The 18,981-nt window shown below is 45.8% G+C and overlaps 2 protein-coding genes across 7 annotated transcripts in view; both read right to left on the bottom strand.

The window, feature by feature from the left end:
* Window positions 1-250: 250 nt before the first annotated feature.
* Window positions 251-10,283, bottom strand: LOC105470591 (ankyrin repeat domain 60). Of its 2 annotated transcripts, XR_011613209.1 has the most exons (5): window positions 9,839-10,283; window positions 5,142-5,272; window positions 3,423-3,588; window positions 2,967-3,207; window positions 831-964 (listed from the first exon to the last, which is right to left on the bottom strand). XR_011613209.1 is itself a non-coding variant. In XM_011722746.3 (4 exons), exons 1-4 carry the CDS (start codon window positions 10,266-10,268, stop codon window positions 654-656), a joined length of 1,038 nt encoding a protein of 345 aa, XP_011721048.3. In that variant the 5' UTR covers window positions 10,269-10,283; the 3' UTR covers window positions 251-653. The 2 variants fall into 2 exon arrangements, 1 of the variants encoding a protein (XP_011721048.3); XM_011722746.3 differs by lacking the exon at window positions 2,967-3,207 and having other exon boundaries at window positions 251-964.
* Window positions 10,284-10,540: 257 nt separating this feature from the next.
* The window catches only part of LOC105470589 (serine/threonine-protein phosphatase 4 regulatory subunit 1-like), an 87,176-nt gene continuing 78,735 nt past the window's right edge, over window positions 10,541-18,981 (bottom strand). For 4 of the 5 annotated variants that reach the window (XM_011722740.3, XM_011722739.2, XM_011722744.3 and 1 more), the window contains 4 exons: window positions 17,655-17,775; window positions 16,745-16,879; window positions 14,298-14,439; window positions 10,541-13,495 (listed from right to left, as the gene is read on the bottom strand). In XM_011722740.3, coding sequence (XP_011721042.2) covers window positions 13,338-13,495; window positions 14,298-14,439; window positions 16,745-16,879; window positions 17,655-17,775 — 556 coding nt within the window. In that variant the 3' untranslated portion in view covers window positions 10,541-13,337. The remainder of the gene's footprint in view (window positions 13,496-14,297; window positions 14,440-16,744; window positions 16,880-17,654; window positions 17,776-18,981) is intronic. The other variant, XM_011722743.3, reaches the window with a different exon arrangement.

Below are 18,981 nucleotides of genomic sequence, written 5' to 3'. Positions count from 1 at the left end.
ATTCTCATCTTCTTTTACACTGTTTCCTCCCCATCTAGTGCCAATGTGTTACCTTTCAACAAAAGTAATAAGGCATCCCTTCTGGAGAATGTGTTTGGAGAGCCAAGCTCACCCAGCTTCCCTTCTGCCCCTGACTCAAGAAGCAGACCCCTCAACGATGGCTCAGGAAACCTGGAACATTAACTGTGGGAGCATTTAGTTCCACAGCTTTACAGACTGAAATTCACAGCCCACACCACACACGACCTCCTGACATTTGCTGGCACTTGTTTTGTACAATAACAATAGTGCTATTATCATTATTGTTATTACTCCTATTATGCCAGTGCATTAGACAGTCCCCAGAAGGGAGAGAAGGTAATTGGCTCCCATCACCCTAAGCAGTGCTATTGGGTACAATGTACAAATAGCTTAAAATTAAAGGCTGGCATCAGAGCCTGTTCAGTCTGTAATGGATTACCAAATGAGCACAGACTTACCTCCTGCCATCAACACCCTCCTGAAATCATTTGCAAACAGGACAGATAATTTCATATCTGATTCAGGTTAATTGCCCTGTTTTCCTGCCTCCCTGCTCACCAAGGACCCCCATGGGATTGAACTCTGCAAAGTTGCCCAAACCAGCTTCAACAGGCAAGCGTTCCCACTGGGAGCTAATGAGGGGTCATCATCGTCACCTTAGACCTAAACCCAGACTTGATCCTCTGCAAAGCATTCTTCATGACCAAGTCGTTAAGATCCCGTATCCCTGACTTCGCTATCTGGTGGAGGAGGAACATCTGCCGCTCACTCTTTGTGTGGTTCAGGCGGTGTGCAATGGAGATGGGGGTCTCCCCCTTGGCATCTTTGTCGTGGATGGAGGCCCCGTGCTGGAGCAGAAGGCTTATACAGTCTGACCGACCCATTGCTGCAGCCACATGCAGGGGTGTCCTGCCCAGGGGGGATCTGCTGAGGCAGCTGGCTCCTGTAAAATAAGAACATTGGCCAGAAGGAAGACATGCGGAAGGGGAACACAGGAGGGGTCCAGGGCTGTGAAGGGAGTGCTCCCCAGGGAGGTCCTGCTGCCTGGCCCAGCTCCAGCACTGCCCTGCCTCCACTATGTTCCCCTGGCAGTAACCAGTGATTTTTCCAGAATGCCCATATCAAACTCCTGCTCAGATCCATCACTGCCATCCCGCCACCTGTGGGTTGATGTTCTAGGTCTTTCCCGCTCACTCTCACCATACTTTCCCATTACTATTCCAGCATTCCCTCCTGCCATACTCTCCTCCCCAACCCCACCACCAAGGCACCAATTATACCTACCTTCCACCTTCATCCCTTAAATACACCCTGCTCTGCCTCCTGCCCCAGGCCCGTTCACAACATTCTCATTTTATTCTGAGCTAACTCTGACCTTCCTTTAGGTTTCATTTCTTTCCTTGGGAAAATCTTCCTTAGTTCTCCCACCCTGTGAAATCTCCTGTATAAGCTCAATAGACACTCTACATCTTCACAACACTGTGTACACCATTGACAATGGAATTATTTGTAATAATCTACTGATTTCCCCTCATAAACTCCAGGAGGGCAGAAAACACACACATCTGGCTCATTGCTGTTCTCATCCCGAGCACGTAGCTCAGTGCCTGCAGAAGACAGGCACTCGGGAAATGACGCAATGGGCAGCCTGACTCATGGACAGATTTCACTTCGATTAAATTCCTCACTGCCTCCTGCAGATGGATGGGCTAATGACAGGTGTCCAATATGGAATTGTTGAATTGAATCAAATTCTGGATAACAAATATCATGACACAGAAAACAAGGCAATTCAATTAAATTCAGCTGACATTTCGGTAGCCAGTTTTTATGAGCTCCGGCTGGTTGGTGAGGTAAAGTTTTAAATAGGCTCTTAGAACACCAGTGTCAACCATGACACCTCCCCCCAGCAGCTGTCTGCAGAGGACAGAAAACTTCGCAAAGCTGGCTGTAATTTTTTAACTGGTGCCTTCAAATACATCACAGTTCCATCAGAGTGAAAATGACTTTTTATGAGCTTAAGGGACTGCTGGGCTGTGCAAAGCTCATATTTCATTTTACAACAAGCAAAGAGCAGACAGGCAGTGAAGGAAGGAAGGAGAATATTGTTTAGGTAACCTTTACCCATCACAGAGGTTTATACCCCCGATGCATGGCCCAATCATCCGGCCCAGGAAATCCAAGATGTTTTCCACCTTGCTCGGTGTAAGTGGGAAAAATAGCAATGACTGAGCTGAGAGGCTGGAGCCAAGGCTGTGGGTAGGAAAGAAGCTGTTGTCTAATTTGGAGGCAAGCTGATACGGGAGACCCTTGGGAAAGGCCCCTCCTGAGCCCAAACCATTGACCAAACACCACATAACATGTTCTCCCTTTTTCCAAGGAAGCTGGTGGTCTGAGCTGTTACAGCTGTTCTCCATTGTTCTTGAGTGGTCTGCATCTCCATCAGTGGGCATCTTTTCCCAAAAATATCCCACATCCAGGGAGGATAGAGTGTACACCTATGGAATGTTGTGTAAAGCTCTTTAATTTGAAGACAATGTTGTCTTAGGCTTCTGTTTCTATCTATCAAGAGAGCCGGAGAGAGAGAGAGAGAGAGGGGAAGGAGGCCCTTAAGTGGAGGTGGGGTGAAAAGAGAGTTCAGCATTAATGTCTTGTGAGAAAATAATAACGAGGCTTGGAGAAGGAAGAGTGGTGATCCTGCCATCCACCACAGAGCTGTGCTGGCTGGAGGGTAGACTATTTTGGGATTTTTTTCTAGTTTTGTTTTTTTTTTTTTTTTTTGGTGTGTGTGTTTTTGTTGTATTCTCCTGTCTCAGCCTCCCCAGTAGCTGGGACTACAGGTACATGCCACCACACCCATCTAATTTTTGTATTTTTAGCAGAGATGGGTTTCGCCATGTTGGCCAGGCTGGTTGTGAACTCCTGACCTCATGTGATCTGCCTACCTTGGCCTTCCAAAATGCTGAGATTACAGGTGTGAGCCACCGTGCCTGGCCAGAGGTTAGACCATTTTGGACCATTGCAGCATCCTAATTTCATGCGAGGCTGGAAATCACGCAGACAGCATGGGAATATTCCCAGCAATATGTCTGGTTGGAAACGAACCAGGAATCCTTTGTAGCTGCCCCCTGTGTCTTGGGTCCTGAAATTTCTGCCTCACTGAACCAGAAAGAATCTTCTTGAGACCTGGTGAAGAGAAGGAGGGCAGCCTCTGACTGGCGTACCCTAAGACACTTGCCTAGACAGGGAGCTAGTGGTCCCATGGGGACCCTGATTGGTGGCTGACAAGACACAGGTCCAGGAAACCACTGCTGGAAGGACCTGGAACACAAGACACTCTGTCCTTTCTACCTGCAAAAAATCCCAACTCATGAATATAGGAAGCTTTCTACCAGAATTACCGTGTTCTAGAAGGTACTGCACAGCATCAGAGTGACCTCTGTGTGAGGCCACATACAACGCCACAAATGCCCTCTGAGACGTCCACTGCTTCCACTTCTCACCCTCAAAATGTTCTGAATTGGCAGTTCGGTAGAAGGAATCTTCAGTAAGCCCGAGACAAGATAGCTGGGCAAGATAAGAGGAGTCTGAGTTATTCTCAAAAGCGTGGCTACATTCTGTTGGATGGCTGATGGGGCATGCTCAGGGGAAGGCCTGCTTGAATGCCAAACTCAGGCTCCTCATGGGAAAAGAGAGGTGGAAAACCTCCAAGAAAAGCTGAGAAACACCCAGGATAGGATGGGGAGGCCATAATTTAATGCCTTATATATGTTCAGGAAATACGAATTCGCCATCAGTCAGGCTCGGAACGCAGGAAGGTCTTCCTGTCGATGTTTTGAAGAGAGAAAATAGCTTTGCCGGGTGTCCACAGGAAGGTGGTTGAAGCCACTGAGGAAGAAAACAGCCAATACAAATGGCCTCCCAGAGGGTGACAGGCATCTCTTGGAGACCAGCTCTGGCCTTCCCATCTATTTGTGTGCCCATTGTCTCCGTTAGGTTTCAGAGCAAGCTGAACACGCACAGGTGAACAGTCCAGTCATGTAACCGGCTCGCGGTGAATTAAGTCTTTGAGCCTGGGAGGAAGGCTACGGGTTCCCCCAGCGAGGATACTCTGCCCTGATGTGGGAGTCAGGACTGGGGCGGTGGGAGGAGCAGAATCGAGATGAGGATGATGGCAATTCTGACAACCTCAGACAGCAGGGAGGTGACCCCTGCAGCCAGAGCAAGAGTCAGAAAACCAAGCATGGACCACACTGCTGGTGACAAAGGGGAGGGAGACAGAAGGGGCAGAGGAGCGTGCAGAGGAGAAGCGGGAGGGATTGGGAGGAGGTGTGTCAGGCCTGGGTGCCCCTTCCTGCCCACCCTCCCTGCCAAGGCTGCCTCCTGCTGCACCTGCCCCGAGCCCACCCACTCTTCCGAGAATGCCAATCCTAGCCCCTGCTACACCCAGCCTTCCCTGACCCCTTTCTCGGCAAAGAAACTCTGTCTCCTCTTCTCCAGGAGCATATAGCTTTCCATCCGAATTTCTTTTCTAGAAAGAATAGAGCATTGCCCCTCGTGTCGCAGCGATTCATATTCCCTGTTGGGTATACATCTGGTTTCTGTCCTCCTGCCCCCTACTGCCCACCCCTAGAGCCCAGCTGAGAGGCCAGCAGGAGCCCTGGAGGACAGAGCGCCCACTGCTCGCCCCAGGAACAAGGGACCTCCCGCCGCCCCGGAACCAGGCAGCACCTGACGGAGGCCTGTACCACAGCCCCGAGCTCTGAGCTGTGCATTTCCCAGTTATCTGGAGTTCTCCTCTCAGTGTTAAATTAGATTTCCGACCTTATCACTCATACACATGAATAGAAACGTGCTGCCTCGACTCCTTTGCGGGGCGGGGCGGGGCAGGGCAGTAAGTGGGTTATAAATCACAAATTGATAAACCCAGCAAAATGGTAAACCCAAGGAGTGCAGGCAAACCCTCGGTGCAGTATTTCGTAATTATGACACGGCTCATCGTTCTCTCTTCCCTGCTCTGAAACTGTTACTCAGATATCCATATTAAAGACTAATTTTTCCCCCACAATTTACGGTTGCTTCGTAACGTATAATATCCATTTAAAGAAGCATGAAAACACCTTGCTGGGATCGCCTTCCACAGCCGCCAAAACAAGTTCTGTCCATCCGTCATGACGCCAGATACATAATGAAATAATCCCTCCAGGAACAACATCATGGAACTTCAGGGTAGCGTCATCCATCAAAACTCCTGCAGGGAATCATTTTTTTTCTTTTAAAAAATTGCGTATTAAAGATAAACTACTACACTGGTTAAGTTAAGAGATTATCTGACCTTGAGTGCCACAAAGATAATTTTAGAAATATTGAATACGAATCTCATTTGATGGTGCCGCGTGGGTCTGTCTGTTGTTGGTAATGCTTTTTAGAAAATTAATTTGGTTCAGCTCAGATGGAAGCCGAACAAAATCACAATGCCAACAATTTATAAAATTCTGTAATTATAACTTGTCCTATTGTGAAAAGGCACATGAGTCAGTAAAATCATTTTATGAGGCAAACTCTACAAATAGAATGACTTAAACTTGAAGTAACCAGTCATTAGACACACGGCACAATGTGGTTAAACAAGTCATATAGGGTAAACCAAAATACTCTCTTGGATAATGTCATTACTTGGCTAAAGAGGTGACAATGCAAAAAATTGTTGGACCTTTCAAATTGAAGCCTGGGAGGGATTTTTCCGCCTTGGCACTGCTGACAGTTTAGACTGGGTAACTCCTTGTGGTAGGGGCCCCTCCTCATTGTCAGGTGTTCACAGCTTCCCGGCCTCTACTCACTAGATGCTAGCAGCATGTTCGCCAAATCAAGGCAATCAAAAATGTCTCCAGGCTCGGTACAGTGGCTCGCACCTGTCATCTCAGTACTTTGGGATGCCGAGGTGGGCAGATCGCCTGAGCCCAGGAGTTTGAGACCAGCCTGGGCAACATGGCAAAAACCCATCTCTACAAAAAATACAAACATTTTCTGGGCCTGATGGCTCGTACCTGTGGTCCCAGCTACTCAGGAGGCTGAGGTGGGAGGATCACCTGAGCAGAGTTGCAGTGAGCCAAGATTGCACCACTGCATTCCAGCCTGGGCAATAGAGTGAAACCCTGTCTCAAAAAAAAAAAAAAAAAAAAAGTCTCCAGATATTGCCAAATGGACTCTGGGGGACAAAATCTCCCCAGCTGAGAGCTGATGTGATATAAGGAGCTAATGCTGACATCCACCCCAGTTTGGACTTGGAGTACCAGAGCTCCTTTGGCCTCATGCTTTCTTTATAAGCAATGCCATCAACATCGAGTCCCAGCTCTGCCCAGGTGAGACGGTCTACATTCCAAGTCAGTGGGATTCATGAGTTTTCTGGTTTCACGATTGACTGCTTTGTGCTTGTATACTAGGTACTTAGTGATTACTTGGTGCCCAGACTGAGTACCTATATTCTTTCATCCTTAGGACAGCTCTCCAAGGTAGGTTTGTTATGTCCATCTGCTGATGAGCAAACGGAGGCTCACACAGCCTTTAAGTAAACAGCCACCCCAGTGCTGACTCCCTCCGGGGCCACTGGCTTCCCACTTTTGGCTCTATGAGCACCAATTTGCTACCAGAAACTCAGGATGGTAGATGTCAACAGGCAATAGTGATCAGCAAATCTGTTCATTAGTGTCCTATTTGTGGTTCAGACACAGAGGATAACCGGTAATTAGTCTAAGTAAGACAACTTGACTCCCTACAACTTTGAAAATATTGAGTAAAGCTGTGTTTTGCTGAGACGTGCAAGAGTACAACTGCCACATGCTGAACAACCCCTATAGAGATCGGAGTACATCCTCTTTTTATAAACAGGCAGCCACTGCCTTGGACTTAGACAAATACTAATTATCACCAGCTAAATAAATTATCAAAGTTGACGACAGACGTGTAACGGCAACCCTGGCCCATGGATGTGCTCACCCCTTTTAGATTTGTGTATCTCAAGGTTTTCACACATGATCTCATTTGATCTCCCCCCGCCCCAAATTTTGAGGTGGGTAGGAGAGGCCTCAGAGGATTATTTATAGGCAGTAGCCCAAATTTCTTCTAATAATGAGTAGCACTTTCTGTCTTTCTTGTTTACCACCCACGGCAAGGACTGCAACGGCAGAGAGAGGTTGAGCTTCTAACAGTTGCTAAGTGCCTGTTGAGTGATAGCACTGTGACATCAGTGTTAAGTCACCCCCTCTCTCTCGCTCCCTCTTAGCTTTCTTGAATTAATAGCTCAGCACAGCTCATCAGCGAAAATAAATGAACAGAAGGGGTGCCAGGCATTTGTAGTTGAGGATACATAATTTTCAAATTACTTGTTTGGGAACTCTTACTAAGTCCTTCAACAACTCTCCTCACTTTTAATATGTTAAATACAGACTAGGCTGGAAACACATTTCTTTCCAAATAAGACCTCAAAAATGCCCAAGAGCATCTTCCAAATACTCCTATAGGAAAATAATATGTCATGAAAAATGCTTAACCTATTTTAAAGAGAGCAAAGGAAGGTATTTTGGCCTTCACTGTGCATTTTGAGTTTCCTGAGTCATTTCTGTCCATAGGGGGAAACAGCTCTTGAGAATTCTAGAGCTGGTGGCTCTGTGTTATAGATTAGGAAACTGAGCCCAGAAGGGCAGTGTCTGGCAGCACCAAGCCCGTGGAGGCAGGCTGCTTTCAGATCTGTCTGTCTCCATCGTTCCCCAGCCCCTGCAGTACAGCTGCAGTCTCTCTGCAATATCAGCTGTTCACATTCTCTGTGCAGCAGCTCAGAGATTTTTTCTATATCTTCATTTTCTTGAAGTGTGTTGTGTTGATTTCAACCAGGTGGGGAGATGATGGAGCCAGGGACTTTGATCCTGTTCTCATATCCTAAATATTGTAGGGAATCGGGATAGGGAAAGCCACGCCTTCAGGTCAGGGAAGGAGACTGATGGAAAGAGAGATGGGCTCTAGGGTGCCTGGCCTCCGCTGGGTATCTACCACATGAAACTTGTCTGGAGCGGGGCCCTTGGGGTCCTAATTCAGTCACAGGGAACTTTCGGCTCTGGGTTCTGATTCCGGCTGGGCTAGCTTTGAGCTCCCAACGTGAACAAGGACACGGCATGGAATTTGGGGTTCTGATATGTACTAGGTTAGTTCCAGTATTCAGGTTCAAACGTGGATAGCAGCATTTGCTTTGAGACTCACGTTCCTGTGAGGGCAGTTGACTCTGGATTTGGGCTCTGATTAAAGTAAGGTTTGCTGTCTGTTTGGGGGTCCTGATGTGAAAAAGTCTGTTCTGGGATTCGGAGTCCTCATATGGGCAGGACTTGTTTTGGGATGTGGGGATCTGATGTAGCCCCGAGTAGTGTAGCATTTGGAGGGTAGGAATAGAGCACATCTGCCCTGAGATTTGGGGGTCTTCATGGTGATAAAATCTGCTCCAAAATTTGGGCTCCTGCTATATGAAGTGTTTGGTCTGGAATTTGGGGTTCTGGTATAAATAAGGTTGGCTGAAGGATTTGGGTTACACATACAAGAAACGTTTGCTTTGAGTTTTGGGGTACTCATGGAGGCAAGGTCTGGTTTGAACCTTGACTTCCTGATATGGACATGGCTGGCTTCAACCTTGGAGTGCTGATGTAGACATGGTTTCATGTCTGGGGGTGAATTCAGATGTGGGTGGGTTTGACTTGAGCTTTGGGATCCTGTTGTGGACAGAGTTTGTTTTATTCTTTGGAGCCCTCATGAAGACACTTTGAGGGGATTTGGGTTCTGGTATGGTCATGGTGAGCTCAGCTTTGACCTCTTTGCCTGGACACGGTTGTTGGAGGATCTGGAGTTCTGAGTTATGGTTAGCCTGGAGATTAGGGGTTCAGTCTTGGGCTGGTTTGTTGATTTTGGGGTCCTGAGATGGACAGGGTTTGTTTTGATTTGGCGTCCTTGCAAGACAAAAGTGGCTGGAAAATCTGGGGTTCTGAGGTAGTCATGGGTAGCCTGGAGATTTGGGGTTCAGTTGGGCATGGTTGCTTTGGATTTTGGGGTCCTGAAGTGGTTAAGGTTTGTTCAAGCCCTGGCATCCTGGGGTGGATGTGGTAGCTGGAGGATCTGGGGTTCTGAGGTAGTCACGGTTAGCCTGGAGATTTGGGGTCTGGTGTTAGGCAATTTCGTTCTGGGTTTGTGGGTCCTGAGGTCAGCAGGGTTTGTTTCAGGTTTGGCATGCTTGCGTGGACATGGTTGGCTAGACGATTTGGGGTTCTGATGTTCTCAAGACCAGCATGGCGGAGGACTTGAGGTTTGCTTTGAGTGTGGGGTACTGACATGGGCAGGCTTGCCCTGGGTTTGGGGGTCCTGCTGAGGACAGGTTTTGTTTCAGACAAGTCTTATTGGCTTTGGGACCTGTGTTCCTTATGAAGACATAGGGAGCCTGAGGGTCTGGATTCTGGGGGTCCTGGCTTGGACACGATTTGCTCAGGGTTGGCAGATGCAGCCCAATCCAGGCAGGACCTGCTTGTGGATTCGGGTCATGTGGACAAGGTTTGCCTTGATTGGGAGTCCAATTTGAATCCCGTGTGTTTGAGATTGGGAAGTCCCTCTGCGGCCAGGACCCCAAGTGGCCCTTCCATCTGGGTTTCAGGGTGGCTGGGTTTCAGGGGTTTCCTTTGCCATCTGGGGTTTCTCACGTAAGCAAGCTTCCCTTTGGGAATCCAGCTTCAGAAGTGGCCAGGGTGCCCTTACATGTGGCCAGGGAAGGGGTCAGGGCAGGAGCCACCTTCGTCGAGGTATTGGAGCCGCTGGAGGTTGAAGGGGATGCCGACCATCAGGTCCAGTTCCTCTTTGAGCTCCCGCACGGTCATGTCGCCGCGGCAATTTGCCACGCGGAATATCTCCCCCGTCTCCTCCAGCCGCACCCGCAGGAAGAAGACGTCAGGGGCCAAGTCGGGCAACGCGCTCGCGGCCTTCGGGTCACCGACGAGCTGCTGGCTCCGGCCGCGGGAACAGGCCCGGGACTGCGCTGGGAGGGGCCGCGAGCCCGCCGGGCCTGCCCTGGACCCGCCGCGCCCCTGCGGTCCGGCCCGCATACCGCCCCTGCGTCCCGCATTGGGGTGCAGGCGAGGGGCGCCCCCCAGCGGCCCCGCCGCCCGCGCTCCGCCCGCCCCCGCCGCCGCCCGCCGCATGGTCCAGTCGCGGCCGCGCGTCATCCGCGGCTCAAGTGAGGCGGCCGCGCGTCATCACCGCCCCCGCCGGGCCCGTGCGCCCCCCGCCCCACTGTGACGCCCAGGCCCTGCCGTGCCCGCCCCCTCCAGACGCACGGCGAGGCCTCTCCCTGCCCGCCGCCCGAGCCCCCAGGGAGACCGACGGGCGGGCGGCGCCCAAGGGTCCCGGAGTCCTTTCCCGCTCCGCGATGAACAAAGACGCGGTTTCACGTGGCCGCGGGAGACGATTCTTAAATAATGGAACAGGACGTACGCCCTTCCCGAAACAACAGGGAGATTTATTGATAAATACAGAGACATCGCCGGGCGGCCACGCTCTGACGACCCAGTCCCGAGCTCAGGCCCGGTCCCCACCTCCTCGAAGCCTCCAGGCTGCTGTTAACGACTGTTCTTTTCACCAGGCAAATGAAAGGGGGCATTCTTACTGCTGTTAGGAAACGGTTACCACTTCTCCGTGTCTGTTTAAAATAGGATCTTTGCAGAAATTGGGATAAATCACCTGGAGGAATTACCCATGAACAAGGCTCCAAATCACCATTGCATGCATGGCCTGCAGAGTTTTAAAGTGCAGACTTCCGTTATAAAAACACTTCTAGTATGAATGAATAAAAAAACAAAAAACAAACATTTCATAAACCCTGCAGCAGATCTGGTCCCGACTTGGGGGGGTGAATCCCAGAAGTGGGAGACAGCCTTCCATGGAAACTTGCAAAACTGCATCAAAATCTATCAATTCTGAAAATGCTCTTGAATTACTGGCGGGAGAAAGATGCTGATAAACACACTTAAGTGGAGAAACGTCCCCTTGACAAAGGCTGGGCTGGCTCTATGAAGACACCTTTGGAGTGAGCTCTGCCTGGGAGAAACCCATCTGTGCTTTTCCATCTATTCACCGGAGATGAGGCTGAGTGTTCAAGTAAACAGGAAGCCTACCTGTGGTGGTCAAATTACAAACACTCAACATCGCACCCATGAATAATTAGAAAATACAAGCGCTGAAGTGATGGGGGCGGGAGCTAGGAGGGCAAGGTGAAACAGAACAATCTTGGAAAAATCTCGGTTGTTGCAAAAAAAGAATAAAATGTAAGCTTAAAAATTATTTTTACAGAGAAATTACAGCCATAAAAAATATCTCTGCATTGGAAAGGCAAATTATAGAAAAATGTTAACACATAAACTGAAATTGTAAAGGTTAGATTATTTACCAGAGTCTCTACAATCTATCCAAGCATGTTGTGATTCAGCATGCAAATTATACACATCACAACACAAACTGAAGCTCATTTTTTTCCTTAATGGAAAATTAAGCTCTGAATAGAATACAAGATTCCAGCTGAATAATTCTACTTGCTGCTAGATCAACAGATTTTAACAAAACAATCTCAATTTGTAGGCAATAAAAAATAAAATAAAAATTGCCAGTTACCAAAGCAAAACAATATCTCCATTTACTTTAGGCAAGTATTAAACACACGACGGATTGACCGATTTTTGTTTTAAATATGTAGCTTCCGATTTATTAACTCACTTTTTGCCAATGCTGCCTAAATGCTACCCTGGGGTATAATTTGCAGCTTTCACATACGTACTTTATTATTATTTTGGCGTGGTATATATACTCCTATCTTTCTTTTAAAAGAATCAGTTAAATGGCATTTGGAGGTGGGAGTAACATCCTGTATACCAGAAAATTCAATAACATAGCTTCAAAATTTCATTAAAAAATAAAGACAAGACAAACAAGAAAAAGATCAAAGGGCAGAATAGAAAGCTTACAAGCCCTTAGCAGAGCTAGCTCTTGAACCCCAAATGAGCTGTTTCCTCCTTCCTTCTTTATCCTACCTTTGAGAACATAAAAATAGAAACAAGAAAAATGACATGTGCATACATGTATGTAAAATTTGTTCAAATGGTTAGAAAACCTTAATTTAAAAAACCTGGTTAAATTCTAGAGCAGATTTCTCAGTCTAAATTTGAAACGCATGAAATCTAAGTGATGTGTACTTAAGTCAATTTAAAGAGTATATAATTTGACCCCCAAAGTCACAGGTGCGTAGAACTTGTGGGCAGGTTCTGATCAGAACTGGGTTTTCCTTTTTTTTGGTTAAGATTCTAAAGCATTAGATATAAAGTCAATATTCCATGCATCTCAGTTATCAATTTACCTCCCAAGTTTTTAAACATTTAACATATCCATATAAAAATGGAAAAACCTCAGTTGTCCACTTCCCTCTCAAGTTCTTAAACATATGAGAGCATATCCATATAAAAATGAAAAATCTTTCAGCTTTATGCCTCTATCAAAGGCCAACACATATCTTCATGGAAACAGTTCCTGTCAGGCGGGGAGGAGTGAGTGCCTGAGGAATGTTCCAAGTAGTTTATGACCAAGGCACAATATTAGAAAGACTGCCATCAATCATTCTTTAGATTTCTTTATCACATTTTTCAAAAGTAAACAAACTGAACTATATTTGTAGCAACTCAAAGTGGAGCATAGATTTAAATGATGTATTTGTTCAGCTCACTGATAGGGGGCAAATACTACATTTATATATTTTCTTCCTGTCAAGAGTTATTTACATATGTACAGTATTTCAGTTAAAAATAAAACATACCAGCAGAAACTATATTTTATAGGAAATCATAAGGGAAGGAAATATGCAGGTCTATTAAAGACTTAAGAGCTTCTAATAAACTACTTGGCAAGGGTTGGGGGGACTTCAGATCATACAGTCTGCCATGGAGAAAATAACTTGCTGGCAGGCAGCCTGGTGGTTCAGAGGCTCCAGTGCCCAGTTAGCTACATGGTCTGCAATCTTTCCACAGACTTCCTGATCAGGCTTGATCAGGATGGCCCAGCCATCCAGAAAAAGCCCCCATCAGGTTCAGTGCCTTCGGGGTACAGATGGAAAAGGTGCCAGTCAGAGTACACAGTATGAAAGGCTCCAGAATCTCCCCCAGCTGGTATAATACAATCAGCTCCCCTTCAAGTTACTTTAAGCCATATGTGCCAAGCATGAAACAATCAGATTGCAACTCATCACGGAGTAGTTAATTCTGTTTTTCTAGTACAGCAGTGTCTACGATATTCCGCCGCTTTGGTTCTAGGGCTGCAAAGAAGGAAACATCTTGGTCCCGGTCTGACTGCAATGCTAAGATGGTCTCTTCAATGACTTCAAGATGAGGGTTACCGGCATTTCTAAAATACGCTAAAGAGAGAAACCATGAGTCTGAATTAGGTATGCCATGAACAGTGTTCAAAACACACGTGGTTTTGTTTTTTGTTAGCCACATGTCAGGACAATAAATCATTTTTCACAGAACAAACACAGATATAAGTCCTTTCAAATGATAAAATGCCTTAATCAAAGAGTATTTCTAAAATGTTAAAGATGGACTCCTAACAGTTATGTATATTTTAAAAATTATAGTAACTATCTTTTTTTCCTGCAACACAAAGCAAATGGCAATGTGTGGAACAGGAGCAGGTTGCAGGTAGGGTGGGGCAGGGGGTGAAGTGGCAAGACATGTACATGTAGGGCAGAGTTCAAGATATTTTCTTATATGTGTGGTGTAGAAATAAACTATCCAAGAAACACAAAGCTTTTATTAAGTCCTGTCCAGGTGTAAATAACCCACTAGTTGGGTTATAAATGTTTTCTAACTGACCACAAAACAATACCATTAAAATGTAATAGCAGTTAAGGCTTCATAATCTTTCATGTCATAACTCAAAATTTATCAGTTTCCCTCATTTCTGGAAAGCTATGTAATATTTTGCATTTTAGTATATGTTTATTAAGTGTGAAGACCAAATTACATTCATTTCCTTAGTCATTTTATAAATAACATAAAATGATGCATAAAAGTTAATATATTCATTTACATAATAAATCTTAAGCATGCTGTCACACAACCTGCCTCAGTTTCCTAGAGGAAATCTAGCTGGGGCCTTTAACAACTGCTGGAGTTTACCTGAAATGTGTGAGTTCGGAAAAGTGCTCCACCTACCCTTTGCCAACAGCATCTGCCTTAGGGCCTTGGCTAGCAGAACCCTCACATTGGGCACAGGATCTGACGCGAGGCTCAGGAGGCTGGGAAGCAGGTGCTCCACGAACTGGTCCACGGGGACACACTCCTTGCTCACCACTGCCTGCCCCAATAAAGTCACAGCCAAAGAAGTGATGTTTTCCAGCAGTCTTCCAGAAACATACACTTCTTTAATCTCAAAGAAGTCATTTCAGAATCTGTATGTTTGAGGCGTGTGTGTGAATTTTTAAATCTCAAGCACTGCATTTGGTTAGAAACACAGTTAATACTTTGTTATAATTCACCACCAAGCAGTGGGTTCCAAGTAGGTTAAGATCTGGTGGGCTCTGGAGTCAGAAAAGTCTAGATTCAAAACCTAACTTGGTTTTAGTAGCTATGTGACTTCGGGTTAAGCGGCTTAGCCTTTCTGAGCCTCAGTTTCCTCATCTGTAGGATGACAAGTCTGTTATGCAAAACATCTAGGACAATGTCATTCACAGCAGCCGTGGCTGTCAAGTGACAGTCAAATCCCAAACCATAACCCAAAGCCCAGACCTCTGTAAACGATCAGTAAACGCCAGTCCTGTAGTCATCCCCAGCAATGTGCATAGAACTTCTCCACTTACAAGACTTTACATGTATTCTCTCAATCCTCAGGACTAGCCCTGGAATTCAAAATCAGCCTAGTTTTACAGGTGAAAAGAACTTCATTTCCAATGTGGTGGTGACACCCAGAAGTCTTATAACCACCAAGTGGCAGCAGGGTGGGGACTGCAAGCTGAAGTGTGGGTTCTAACTCCTGTGGCTCTTCTACTCCAGGGTAATTTGTGTTGTGGTGGATGGGCATTGCAGTGGCTGCTGCTGTTCCCTAGGTGCCAGGCGCCATGCTGGGTAGCTTAGCTCTATCAGCCCACGGAAGCCCATGACAACACTAGAAGGCAGGCACATATTCCTGGGCCCCTTTAAGCAGTGTACATGGCACCCAATGTGTAGTCTTTTACCCCTCACCCCCCCCTCCCTTCCCCCCAGTCCCAAGAGTCCTTTTGCTTATTTCAGATTTTCTAAATCTCAGATAAAGAATTTAAAAATAAAAGCAAAAAATATCTCCATTAAGCTTTCTCCACAAATTGACTTGGAACACTGACTCTTCCTTCACAAAAGTCTGTGCCGTGAAGCCTGTGGTTTGAGAGTTTGTTAGTCACTCCGCCATCCACTGCCCTTTCTCAGAGTGGGAGGCCAAAGCACCCCTGTAATGTCCCACTGGTTCAACAGGGGGTGCTGGTGAGTCCTCTGGTGCCCGTGGTCATCAGGGAGAAAAAGGGGGGCTTTGTGGTCTGGGGTCAGGTACGGTCCCAACCATGGCTTTACTGTACTATCAACAAAGCTGGGTGGCGAGTTCACAGAGGTTCATTACACCAATCCCTCTACCTTTGTATATGCTTGAAAACATGAGTAATGAAAAGTTAAAATGTTAAAAACAATACTTTAGCAGAAAAAAAAAAATCATGGGCTTACACTTCCTGTGTGATCTTGAACAAGTGACCTAACCTCTCTGGGCTTCAAATGTTTCACCTAAAAGAGCTGGTTTAAAGGTAAATGGGTATGCCATGCTCAATACACATTATCTCTTTTTTTTTTTTTTTTTCCTGAGATGGAGTCCCACTCTTTTGCCCAGGCTGGAGTGCAATGCTGCAATCTCAGCTCACTGCAACCTCCTCCTCCTGAGTTCAAGCGATTCTCCTGCCTCAGCCTCCCAAGTAGCTGGGATTAAAGGTGCCCGCCACGACACATTACCTTTTATTAGAGAATTAAATGTGTGATGTGATGCCTGACACACAAGAGGTATTCAAGAAATGGCAGCCATTATCACTGCAATTGCCCCTAGGCAAACATAAATCACACCCTCATTTCCAAGAGGCTGAGTAGAGAGGGCGATCTGAGGAGCTGGACAGGATGATACGAACTCTACACATTTACTCTAAAGAGGTTAAAGTCTGTGTCCTAACCCACTGCCCAATTCTTCATCCCACCTTCCTTCCAAGGCCACTGGCTAAGGTGAGGCGTAGTGGTGGACACAGACCTGGATAGGGCAGGAGTGGACTGTGGGCCTGGCCCGTACCTTACTGGATGGAAGTGTAGGAGAGCAGAAGCTTGTCCACTCTGTCTTTAGCATCTAGAATCTGTCTGGACCATGGCAGGTACTCAATCAATAGCTATGTGGCAAATGAGTAGGCCAGTGGGGTAACCCTGGGCAAGTCCCTTCACCACACTGGGTTGGTCCCCATGTCCTGTGAGATAAGAGGGCTAGGTGAACTAATTCCTCAGTTCCTGGCTAGTGTTCCAGGGCTGAGATTCTCTGTCTGGTGAACTTGCTTTCATCACATGGCAGATGTATACCCAGGGTGGATCCCTCCCCAGGTCTTGCTAACCTGACAAATGAAAGCGAAAGCTTGCCTTCCAACCCACTTAGAACAGTGCCGGAACCTTATGATGAGTTCATTGATGAAATTTAACCCCAACGCACTTTCACTGTTGGAATAGAACTTCTGCAGAATTGCCACAACCTGTGAAAAATATCAGAAGAGCACATTTAAAATGCTGCCATCTATTTGAATTATGAATACTACTCTACATGGAAACTAGACATTTTTATGCACCCTTCCACTTTTAAAATGAATTTATAAGCACAGGAGAAAGTAATTTTTGTCACGGTCATCATTAGAACACAGAGAAAAAAGATGTTTAAATATATGGCAATACATACACACACATAAAACCCTTCATAAAAATGAAATTTAAAAGGAGACTGACATTAGAAAAATATATTACTAATCTTAAGGTTCCAAATTTTAGAGCATGTCCCCTTGCTTAATAACTAAATCATTACCTTTCAGAACATGCCATTTTTATAAAATTTTAATACCATCCGAGTATCTTAAAATCAATATTGTCCAATGTGATTTTTTCATCAGCATGCAGCTGGTATAAAGCCCACATAAAAAACAGGATCAGCTTTTCTATAGCAGAGCCTTTGCTCACTAAATATTTTTCTACAAAACCAAGCTGTAAATCAACCTGTATTTTAAAAACACTAACCTACTGCTTAAAGGGTTTCATATATAAAAGGATTACTCCACAATTTCCGTCACTGAAACATAACAACAAAAAATCTATCTTACAAATTGATAAAACTATAATAAAGTTCCTAATTTCAAATTTTAAAAGCTAGTTTCATAGGTAAGATAACAAATTAAGCCCAGAAAAATTAAGAGTTAAAATGGAAGATACATCAACATTCCTATTGGTAAACATCACAGAGCAAATGCCCTTATTCCTTACTAGTTTGAAGGAGATCCACCGAACTTCAGAAACTTGATCTGCACACAATTTTAAGGCAATGTGCATTAGGTAATCATAAACATCACTGGGACTATAGAGTTCTAGAATCAGTATCAGCTGTCTGAAATTAAAAGGAAAAAAACAAAAACAAACAAACAAAAAACATTATTTTGGGGCAAAAAAAAAAATAACAACAACTAACTTACTGATTTATTTTTACTGTCATTTCATCTTATAGATAAAAATACCCAGGCTGGGAAATGAACAGCAAAAGACCCAGCAAGATTTCGGTCTTCAGTAAAATGCCAACAGCAGCAAGCTGAGCAAAATGACCATGCAAAAAAATGTGAACAAAAGTTTAATTCTTCATCTCACACACATACAAATCAAACAAAAGGAAACAAACTCCGTAAAACAAAGGCTGAGAAATTTATGAATACAGATTTAATATTTCGATTTTAGGTTATCAGTTGAAAAGCACATAAAACTTTAAAAATCAGATAACATAAAAATAGCCAGAATGTTGAAGTTCACAAAGGTCAACAGATCAAGCGAACACTCTTGAGATTGCACGACCGCCCCAGCGTTTCTCCAACTGCAAACCGAACCCGATGCTCCTGCTCGCAGCTCTTGGCAGCACGAGGCGGTTTCACTGCAGCGAGGTCCGCTTGGAGAGAACTGGGAGCGCGTGCTCCTTACTCCAAAAGACAAAAGCATGCAGGAGACGGCTGGCTGCGAAAACCCACTACCAAAGCTTTCACTACTTTCTAAATGGGGATGGGGAGAAGGACATGAAAATAAATGGCATTGTTTTCACCCAGGCAACGAAAGGAAATGAAAAAGAGATGGGGAGGAAGTTAGAACCAGAAGCCAGGAGTGCTGGTGAATACTTTCATATCAAAAAACACTGTTTTCAAAAAAATGATACCAATATCATGGGCACGGGAGCACAGAATTCATATCAGTCGCTGTGCCTTCAATAAGTCGGGAGATGGGAGATGGGAGATACGGCGCGCAGCGGCGGAAGATAACGTGGTCGGGCACTGGGGCCGCGCTACCTCCCAGGGCAGCCCTTCTGGGCACCGAGCACGCCCACTTCCCGTGCGCCGCCGCTAGAGGTCGCACTGCTTTCATGGAAAACGTGGGCCTGTTTTTCTCGACTCAGAACAGGATGCTGGGAACATGGTACAATGACTGAAACCTCAATCTCTCAAATTAAGCAGAATGATTAAAGACCACAGCAAAGAGAAAGGCTTTCGGTTTGCCCCTGGCATCAGCCAAATCATATCCTGAATAGCTGCAAAAGCCTGATGAATTTATTCGGGGA

This window comes from Macaca nemestrina, chromosome 15, assembly GCF_043159975.1.
Source record: "Macaca nemestrina isolate mMacNem1 chromosome 15, mMacNem.hap1, whole genome shotgun sequence".
In the NCBI taxonomy this organism is placed as follows: domain Eukaryota; kingdom Metazoa; phylum Chordata; class Mammalia; order Primates; family Cercopithecidae; genus Macaca; species Macaca nemestrina.
This window is presented reverse-complemented; position numbering and strand designations above follow the sequence as displayed.

What these genes read in the sequence shown, in the direction of transcription:
- LOC105470591 (XM_011722746.3), bottom strand. Translation starts at nt 10,268, where the DNA reads ATGACGCGCGGCCGCGACTGGACCATGCGGCGGGCGGCGGCGGGGGCG. An exon ending in GCTCCAATACCTCGACGAAG is followed by an intron (nt 5,273 to 9,838) that starts GTGGCTCCTGCC and finishes GATTCCCTGCAG; the next exon opens with GAGTTTTGATGGATGACGCT. An exon ending in TGGAAGGCGATCCCAGCAAG is followed by an intron (nt 3,589 to 5,141) that starts GTGTTTTCATGC and finishes TATCTTGCCCAG; the next exon opens with CTATCTTGTCTCGGGCTTAC.